This window comes from Electrophorus electricus, chromosome 2 (assembly GCF_041902795.1).
Source record: "Electrophorus electricus isolate QZ-2024a chromosome 2, ASM4190279v1, whole genome shotgun sequence".
NCBI lineage: Eukaryota > Metazoa > Chordata > Actinopteri > Gymnotiformes > Gymnotidae > Electrophorus > Electrophorus electricus.
In genome coordinates, this window is record NC_137498.1 from 3,355,001 (window position 1) to 3,365,000 (window position 10,000).

Genomic DNA, 10,000 nt, shown 5'->3' on the forward strand with positions numbered 1-10,000 from the left:
GATCCTGGATTTGACGGGCAAACTAGATGATGATTAACCCACCGCCCCCCCCCCCCCCGCCCCCCCCACATCCTTCCCCTTTCCCACCTCCAGGTGCTCCGTTTCTACGGCTACTTCCGGCAGGAAGTGCATGACTCTCCAGACGAGCGCTGGCGCATACGCCCCGTGGTCATTTACTACTACCTGGAGGACGACAGCATGTGCGTGATGGAGCCGGAGGTGGAAAACTCTGGAATGCCGCAGGGAAAACTGCTGAAGAGGCACAAGCTGCCCAAGAGCCAGCAGGGGGCGGTTTACCACTGGAAGGACCTCAACGTCGCCATGGACCTGTGTGTGTATGGCACCGTGTACAGACTCACACACTGCGACCCCTTCACTCAGGTGTGTGGGGTCTCGCATAGTGCACGTGCGTTGTTTTCTAAAGTTTAATTCCTTCGTGCTTAAACTCGTACTCAGATGTGACCTGCTCACGCACGCCGCCATGCACACGCTCGCATGTGGGTCGTGTGTGTTTCTGAACTGCTGCTGTCTGTTGCATGTTTATGGCCTGTTATACACACACACACACACACACACACACTCACAGGCCACACGTCTGTACCTGTCTGTATATGTCTGTGTGTGTGTGTGTGTGTGTGTGTGTGTAGGAGTTTATGGAGAGCCAGGGCATAGTTCTGAACGACCCTGAGCCAACAGCCAGTGACCCCTACACGAGCGGTAGAAGGAAGCCGCAACTTTACCACATCACGCCATCAAACTATGACAACTTCAAGCAGTTCCTCACCATGGACGGCAAAGTAACACGCGCGCGCGCGCGCATACACACAGGCACAAATGCATAGACATACACACACACTCACTTGTGTGCTTGTGTGTGTGAATGTGCATGGATATGTGTGTGTTTGTGTGTGCATGTGTGTGTGTGTGAATGTGTGTGGGTATGTTTGTGTATGTGTTTGTGCGTGTGCATGGATGCATGTGTCTCTGTGTGTGTGTGTGTGTGTGTGTAGGTACTGCGATTCTTTGCTCTGTGGGATGACTCAGGCTCTCTGTACGGGGAGAAGCGTGCAGTGTTACTTCATTTCTACCTGGTGGACGACACAGTGGAGATCCGAGAGGTGCAGCAGCCCAACAGTGGCCGCGAGCCCGTCCCTCTACTGTTACACCGACAGAGAGTGTCCAAACGCGCCAGAGCAGCCTGCCGTGAGACACACACACACACACACACACACGCACACGCACACGCACACACACACACACACACACACTCACATAAGAGCCCTTCCCTCTGCTGATACACCGACAGAGAGTGTCCAAACGCGCCAGAGCAGCCTGCCGTGAGACACACACACACACACACACACACACACACACACACTCACACACACACACACACACACACACACACACACACACACACACACACACACATAAGAGCCCTTCCCTCTACCATTAAACCGACAGAGTGTCCAAACGCGCCAGAGCAGCCTGCCATGAGATATACACACACACACACACACACACACACACACACACACACACACACACTCACACACACACTCTCACATAAGAGCCCTTCCCTCTGCTGATACACCGACAGAGAGTGTCCAAACGCGCCAGAGCAGCCTGCCGTGAGACACACACACACACACACACACACGCACACGCACACGCACACGCACACGCACACACACACACACACACACACACACACACACACACTCACACACACACACACACACACACACACTCACACACACACTCTCACACACTCTCACATAAGAGCCCTTCCCTCTACCATTAAACCGACAGAGAGTGTCCAAACGCGCCAGAGCAGCCTGCCATGAGATATACACACACACACTCACATAAGAGCCCTTCCCTCTACCGTTAGACTGACAGAGTGTCCAAACGCGCTAGAGCAGCCTGCCGTGAGACAGACACACACACACACACACACACACACACACACACACTAATGTCTCTCTTTTCCCCAGAGCCCTTCCCTAGCTGTGTGCTGGAAGTGTCAAAACAGGAAGTTGAAGAGTATTACTCTCCAAAGGATTTCCGGGTCGGGGAGGAGCTGACACTTTTGGGAAAGCGTTTCCTGCTGTATGACTGTGACGCGTTCACCCGGAAGTACTATGAGCAGCATCACCCTGAGATCCTGCTTAAGCCCCTCCCCTTGGACAAGAAGCCCCAGGAATACTGGAAGAGGGTGAAGAATCCTACTGGTCCTTCTGCATGTCAATGGGAGCGAACATTCTGACCCTGGAGGTTAATTTTTTTTCCCTTCTGTTCCTGCTCACACACAAACACACACTCACACACACACACACACACACACACACACACTCACAGGTGATCCCACCATACAACGGCTTTGGCTCTTTGGAGGACTCTGTCCAGAACTGTCTGTCTCTGGTTCCGGAGCCGCCCAAGAAAAACCTGATAAAAGCGCTGGAGAAAGATCACAAAGTACTGCGCTACGCTGCCAGACTGGTGAGAACACACACATACACACACACACACACACACACACACACATACACACACACACACACACACACACACACACACACACACACACACACACACACACACAGAGCTCTCCCCTCCCCTGACTGCAGGACTCCCAGAATCCTCAGGACAGGGGACGTCACTTCATCATCTCCTACTTCCTGGCCAACGACGCCATCAGCATCTACGAGACTCCCAAGCGCAACTCCGGAATCATTGCAGGCAAGTTCCTGGAGAAGACCCGGATCCCCAAACCAGGGAGCACCGTCGACAACCCGGAATACTACAGCCCAGCCGATTTTGCCATAGGAGCCACGGTGGAGGGTACGGATAGCTGAACTTCCAGAAGCTTCTATTAGTGTCCAACCTGGCTGTGTTACTAATGTCTGTCCTCCCCTCCTAGTGTTTAGGCACCGATTCGTATTGACAGATGCTGACCAGTATGTGCTCGACTACCTTGAGTCGGTCTCAGAACAGGATCAGGTTCCCGAGCGGACGCTCTCCTCCCTCCGTCAGGCTCTCCGTCCCGGCGGGGCGCTAGGTCCGATCCGCGCGCTCGAAGACCCGTCCGAGCCCACGGCAGGTGCGCCCATCTCAGTATGTTAATTCAGCTAGTACTCTGCTAATTCCAGGTCAGTACTATTCTAATTCTCAGTCAGTACTCTGCATATTCTGATTCAGTACTATGCTAACGGAATCATGACCCCAGTCCCTCCTTTTTCGCTTGTCATTAGCACGTGATTCTTGCATTAACGCAGATCGTTAAGTGCAGATCGTTAAGTGCAGATCGTTAAGCGCAGATCGTTAAGTGCAGATCGTTAAGCGCAGATCGTTAAGCGCAGATCGTTAAACACTTCCTGTTAAGAGCTCCCCTCTCGCCTTTTCCTTGCAGATGAAGGAATTCCTGCCTCTTCCTAAAGCTTCCTTGCTGCTGGAGGAATTCTCTTCGGTATTCTCCATATCCTTATAGCCACTGTTAATGCACACTTAAAAAAAAAGGTTTTATTAGCCTACTTTTCCCAGTGTTCCCTCTGGCATATTGACCTCATGAAACTCCACCTTTCTGAGAGTAACGATGATGTAACGATAATGTACCCTGCACCAATAAAAGCTCATCCTCAGTGTGGCACTGAAGCAATGAAGCAATTCCAAATTTCTTTTTGAATTTTACAAACTTCCCATCATTATTTGTTTGGCTACTTAATATAACGGTCACTATTAACTATGTCGGTTAAATATAATGTTAAATATAATCACTATTAACTATAAAGGTTGTTACCTATAATGGTCACTATTATCTCTAACAGTGGTTAACTATAAAGGTCAGTAACTATAATGGGTTGTCAACTATAACGGTTAACTATAATGGTCGTTAACTATAACGGTCACTATTAACAATAAAGGTCGTTATCTATAACAGTCACTATTAAGTTTAACGGTTAACTAGATAGGTCGTTAACTATAATGGTCACTATTAACTATAACGGTTAACTATAAAGGTCATTTACTATAACAGTTAACTATAAAGGTCGTTAACTATAACGGTCACTATTAACTATAACGGTTAACTATAAAGGCCGTTAACCATAATGGTCACTATTATCTATAATGGTCGTTAACTATAATGGTCACTATTAACTATAACGGTTAACTATAAAGGTCATTAACTATAACAGTTAACTATAAAGGTCGTTAACTATAACGGTTAACTATAAAGGCCGTTAGCCATAATGGTCACTATTAACTATAATGGTCACTATTAACTATAACGGTTAACTATAAAGGTCATTAACTATAACAGTTAACTATAAAGGCCGTTAACCATAATGGTCACTATTAACTATAATGGTCGTTAACTATAATGGTCACTATTAACTATAACAGTTAACTATAAAGGTCATTAACCATAATGGTCACTATTAACTATAAAGCTCATTAACTATAAAGGTCGCTAACTATAACGGTAACATAACTATAATGGTTAACTATAATGACACTATTAACTAGAATGGTTAACTATAAAAGGTCACTATTAACTATAGCATTTTTTTTTGGTTTGGCTAACAGATTCCCCACAGTCTGGAAGTTTGACTGCTTATAAATTCCATATTTCACACCCCTCAGGCCATAAAGCCTTTTGTTATGGTGTGGAAAGGGTTGAATAACCTAGCTGGCCTAAGTTTAAAAGAAACAGGACAGGTGCTGCGTCTACAGGAAAAAAAAACTTTTACTCATCAAGAGAATCAAACATGTACAAGGCATGATCACGTACATTCACGTCAGTTACAAACAAAGCACTGTAGGTGAAACCTCATTAATCTGAATGCAGTGCTGTAGAAACTCCATTAACCACAACACAGAGAAAAAACAGGTATTACATAAAGCCACATTGTGCGTGTGTGTGTGTGTGTGTGTGTGTGTGTGTGATCCGATCAGTGACCCCAATCACAAACAGCAAAAGGCTCAAAGTCCAGAGCCCTCCTGTGCATGCGAACAATATTTTTACCATTAAGCACCAGAGCACAAAGATCAGCAGGAAACACACACAAATTCCAGGTAATTTCACTCATTCGTATTGTCTTGGGTAGACTAAAGTTCGTACAGATGGTCAGACATGCGGGTCATTTGAAGATCACCCCCTAGTTTTGATTCCCGTTGCTTAGTAACAGGCAAGACTAGGAAGCATGGCTGGAACAGACCCCACAGTACACACACACACACACACACACACACACACACACACACACACACACACACACACACACACACACACACACACACACACACACACACACACCCCTTTATTAAATTCACACTTTGTGGGTGACCTGAGCTCTGGGTGTCCTTCCCGGGCTACCATAGAGCGCCCTGTAGCACCGCCCCAGGGCCGGCCAGTACAGTACTGATTTGGAAAACATTACAGGTAAAAAAATGGCTTTTTTGATCGTGAAGCTGTCAACTGGGGGAAAAAAAACGCAACAAATACTGATACCGAAGTAGAAAAGACGCGTCAAGCTGGAAGGCGAACGGCCTGGCGAGGGGGCAGGGGTATTGATGTCACATCCTCTGTGGAAAGTTGATCCCCTCGGGTCCACGCAGCAGAGCACGGAGCAGGAAGCGGACGGGGGCGCGGAGTTAGGGGGATTTGAGCTTCTTTGGCCGAGGCGAGGTGCCGTTCTCTGCCCTGAGCGCGCCGTTCTCGTGATGGCCGACTGCAAAAATGCACGCGCGCGTGCACACGCATGGCTTCAGTAACCAGATAGCAGAAACCAGACACAGAGCAAAAAGGTCCCCAGTGTAACCAAAGAGGGTCGGACGCAGATACTGACTTGTAAACACGATCCCTCTTCAGCAAGGGCAGCGTCTGTTGTATTTGTGAATAACTCACTGGGAGATGTTACCTAAATGACACCTGTCTCTCATTTCCCCCTCTGTGTGTGTGTGTGTGTGTACACACCTGAGTCACGTTTCAGCGCGCGGGGTGTCTGCTGTTTAGCTGCCGCTCTTTTCTTGGCTTGTTCCAGTCGGAAGTCGCGCGTACGTCTCAGCTGAAATCGGAAAAACTTCCACAGCAGCCATGACTGAGTGGAGCATGCTAGGAACAACACCAGCAACCTGTGTGCGCACACACACACACACACACACACATCAAGGGATGCAGAACACCAAGTCAGCTTCCTCGGTTGCCTGCATCCGCGAGGCGGGGTGGGCGGGGTTTCTGACCTGACTGGCAGGCTGTTAAAGTTGCCTGCTTCCCAATCCAGCACCTGGTTTTCCGACCGCGCCAGACCGAAGCCCACAGCCAAGAACATCAGAGTGAGGGTCATCATGCGAGTCAGCACGAACCCCACCGACCACAGCTCGAACCTACACACACACACACACACACAAGACGTTAAAAGACGAGACGAACCCGCTTAACGCGAGACGGTCTTTTGGCACTCACGTTCTACGATGAGTCTCGTCAACGAAGTAGATGAGTCGAGACAGATGGAAGACCATCTCAGAGAGGTACTGCAGACACAACAGGACCAAGCCCACCCGCGTCAGACTGGGGGGGGAAGGGCAATTCTACAGTGAAGCCAAAGCCTACACTCAGGTCGCGCGTGTGTGTGTGTGTGTGTGTGTGTGTGTGTGTGTGTGTGCATAAATGTGCAGACTTACTTTAACAGGTATGCCGCAAGGATGTGAGACAGGTATAAACAAATGTACTGCAACTGATGAGGGATTTCCTCCTATAAAAATCACACATGCCAATTAACTTCTTTCCTTCTATCACACACACACACACACACACACACACTCCTGTCCTTACCCTGCGCACTTTCTGGAAGTAGAGCTCAGGCAGAGCATGGAACCAGTAGGCCAACTGGGTGAGGTAGAAAAACTTCACCTGGAACCTGAGACACAGAGAGACAGAGACAGACAGACAGACAGACGGGTCAGGAACGTGGAGGCAAGGAGAAAGAGAGAGAGAGAGAGAGAGAGAGAGAGAGAGAGAGAGAGAGAGAGAGAGAGAGAGAGAGAGAGTGAGAGAGAGAGAAAGAAAAAAGTGTGTGTGTGTGTTTACCTCAGTTGCACATGTGGATAATTTTCCCATAAGCTGCTGGGATGAAGAATGTAGCCTTCCTGCATTAAGAAGCATTAAAAAAGCTCAAATGAAGAATATTTCTGTCTCTGTCTGTCTGTCTCTCTGTGTGTGTGTGTGTGTGTGTGTGTGTATTACGGTGGCGAGGATGTAGAAGCTCCACAGACTGGAGAGCAGGTAGAACACACACAGCTGGCCAGACTCGTTAAACTTGGTGTTTTTACTCTTCGAGAGGTGGAGACGCCGGTTTACTTTCTGCAGAGAGCGCGCGCACGCACACACACACACACGGTCAGTTATCAGAATTTGATTAACACAAGTTACGGTCAATATTTGATTCCACAGCTGTTCTGTTTATCAGTCTACGAGATGGCCAGCTCCACCTATTGGCTATTTTTCCACTGATCTTCATTTTTCTATTTCAGCTGTGGCGTAAGCCATACGAAAGGTGTTTAATTTGTGGACTAACCATTCTTTCTTCAAAACAGTAAAACATCGGTGTAAGCCCCATGGCCTGAGCGAGTTTCTCTCTGTTTCAACTAAATGTGAAAGCTGACCGCTGTTACCACGTCAACATATGTGTGTGTTTACACACAACCTAGTCCGTATCTCCTATAGTGTACTGTGGTTCTTCCAGGCTGAGACTACAGTACCCATAAGGCCATAACAAAACACTCACATCCAGTATGTACTCTTGAACTACAGCGTGCAGGATGATGGTGATGAACAGATAGAAGAGGAGGGTGACACAGTCCTTCCACCCATAATGGTACAGAGACACCTCTCCATCTGGAACCACACACACACACACAGTTAGCTTAGGTCACGCATCAACTTACAGTGCCGCAGAGGGAGAGCCAGAGGAAGATGCACCGTGGACACGTACGTGTGTGTGTGTGTGTGTGTTGTACCTGGGGTCACGATGCTGGTGTTGTACTGTGGTTGAATGAACAGAATGGCCGTTTTCGCAGTGGCCTGCAGGAATGGACAGACGGACAGCAGTGAGCCAGACGGACGGACAGTAGCGAGCCAGTTCACCATCGCCTACTTCTCAAACCTCATGACTCCGCACTTACTCCTTTACCGCGAGCGGGCCACCGACCCGTGCACGCGAGGCGCTCCTAGGTCACGCGCTAACGCGCGTGTCCAAAACGGGACGGAATGTCGACTAAAACGTGTCAAATTTGAGCTGGTGGAGGGGCAGGCGCACATAAACCAGGCCTGATGTGTCCTTTAACGCAAATAAACGGCACTTGGGCGAAAGCAAACCCCCCGTCTCGCGGAGGACATCCCATCGCAGCGCCGCGTGAGACGTGGCAGTCGCGCGATTCGGAGCGGGCAAATCCCGTCGCGAGGCTGCGGGTGCTAATCGGAGCAAACGCTGCTGTGGAAGCGTAAAAACGAAAATGCAAAAAAAAAAATAAAAGCACGCAAATAATAACAAATCTCAACATGTGTCGCAACGCCTCTCACGTTTAACAGTAGGGCGGGTGTTAGAAACTGAAACGTTGCAAAAGCTTCTCGAGTCTGATCCAGGTGTGTGTGTGGTTACACGCGCCTAATGGCTATTTCACGCCGACCACTGAATGACTGACGTTTTTCTTCCATGACTTTGATGGAATAAAGAGTTTGCAGGAAGGCCTCTGCTGTGCGATCACCGACCACCGGCGCAACGGTCGCAGTGCGCTAGAAAGAAAGAAAGAAACACACAAACACACACACGCAGCTGAGCGAAGTCACGGGGGGAAAAAAATGATCCGTTCAACGTACCTCAAACATCAGCCCAACCAAAATGAAAATCACCAGACTAAAGACGATGTCGGCGTGGTTCTGAATGAGAAACTCCTGACTAAAAAACGGATAACTCTTATTTCTTCTCCGAAAGGCCATTTCTAAAGTTCCAGTTTTGGGCTTTTTTGTAAAGTTTTCTTCCCCCCCCTTCCTACTCCCAGAACTTCACGAGTCTGCGAGTAACTTTCTGAGCCCTGTGCGCACGCGCCTTCCTTAAAGGGCACGTTCGCGACATTCCTGACGACGCGCGAGGGCTTCTCGTGCTTGCGATCGGTGAGCGAGTCGCGTCTTTCCAATCCTATCCCTGCGGCCAGCCTGGAGTTGTTTCTTTCTTCCTAGAATTTGTAACGTGTTCAAGAACATTTGACACAATGCGAAAAAAATAATAAAAAATTTTTGTTGTTGGGAAAACAACAACAACAACAACAACAACAAGAACAAAAACCCGCCCTGGCTGCTGGTGGTAAGACGCGTTCACGTGAATCACCGAGTGTTGGGTGTTCACCAGACGGTTGTGAACACGCAGTGTAAAAGACGGAGCCAAGAGGCAAAACTTCACAAAACTGTTTTTGATCATGCGCGACCTTGCATATGTGGATCACAGACAGACCAAATGAAAAATGGTTGATAAACGCAGGACTGGGGTGGGTTATTGGATCACTGCGGTGGGTTAGCAGGGCTGGGGTGGGTTCTAGAAACACCGGACCGGGCTGTCAGGTGTGCTTGTGGAAAGACACTCGTTTAATATCCTGAGCCCGAAGTGTGAAGATCTTTTAACATATCAGTATTTTTACTATTTTAACATTTCAGTATTACACATAGAGTCCCTAAATCTGCTGAAAGCCAGCATTCTCTTATAAACAGATAAATGAACCTATTTCATAATGCTGCATGCAAAGTACAAAGCCAGAACTGGTTATTGATGTGGGTGACCCTGGTGAGTGTGTGTTTCACAGTGGCAAAATGTATCAGGCTTTTAAAAAAAACATTTACAACAGACTGTGCATATATGACCATACACAACTATCTCTAACTGTAGCAGTGTTTCCAGTCACAGATCCTCTTGTTATTGAACACACTCTGTGATCCAATCAGAGCCTC

The 10,000-nt window shown here is 48.2% G+C and overlaps 2 protein-coding genes across 3 annotated transcripts in view; one reads left to right on the forward strand and one right to left on the reverse strand.

The window, feature by feature from the left end:
• Positions 1–3,654, forward strand: part of efhc1 (EF-hand domain (C-terminal) containing 1) — a 4,286-nt gene extending 632 nt beyond the window's left edge. Inside the window, exons 3-10 of one of the 2 annotated variants that reach the window (XM_035528788.2) lie at positions 94–381; positions 648–797; positions 1,011–1,203; positions 1,998–2,218; positions 2,362–2,502; positions 2,631–2,844; positions 2,924–3,152; positions 3,413–3,654. In XM_035528788.2, the coding sequence (XP_035384681.1) occupies positions 94–381; positions 648–797; positions 1,011–1,203; positions 1,998–2,218; positions 2,362–2,502; positions 2,631–2,844; positions 2,924–3,126 (1,410 nt within the window). In that variant the 3' untranslated portion in view covers positions 3,127–3,152; positions 3,413–3,654. The remainder of the gene's footprint in view (positions 1–93; positions 382–647; positions 798–1,010; positions 1,204–1,997; positions 2,219–2,361; positions 2,503–2,630; positions 2,845–2,923; positions 3,153–3,412) is intronic. The other variant, XM_035528787.2, reaches the window with a different exon arrangement.
• A 1,997-nt stretch (positions 3,655–5,651) lies between these two features.
• tram2 (translocation associated membrane protein 2) lies at positions 5,652–9,202 on the reverse strand. Its single transcript, XM_035528816.2, has 11 exons — positions 8,879–9,202; positions 8,020–8,083; positions 7,788–7,897; positions 7,247–7,363; positions 7,091–7,149; positions 6,836–6,920; positions 6,685–6,755; positions 6,467–6,571; positions 6,244–6,387; positions 5,978–6,135; positions 5,652–5,732 (listed from the first exon to the last, which is right to left on the reverse strand). Exons 1-11 carry the CDS (start codon positions 8,996–8,998, stop codon positions 5,656–5,658), a joined length of 1,110 nt encoding a protein of 369 aa, XP_035384709.1. The 5' UTR covers positions 8,999–9,202; the 3' UTR covers positions 5,652–5,655.
• Positions 9,203–10,000: the final 798 nt, after the last annotated feature.

What these genes read in the sequence shown, in the direction of transcription:
- tram2 (XM_035528816.2), bottom strand. Translation starts at nt 8,998, where the DNA reads ATGGCCTTTCGGAGAAGAAATAAGAGTTATCCGTTTTTTAGTCAGGAG. An exon ending in CACCAGCATCGTGACCCCAG is followed by an intron (nt 7,898 to 8,019) that starts GTACAACACACA and finishes GTGTGGTTCCAG; the next exon opens with ATGGAGAGGTGTCTCTGTAC. An exon ending in TTTAACAGCCTGCCAGTCAG is followed by an intron (nt 6,136 to 6,243) that starts GTCAGAAACCCC and finishes GTGCGCACACAG; the next exon opens with GTTGCTGGTGTTGTTCCTAG.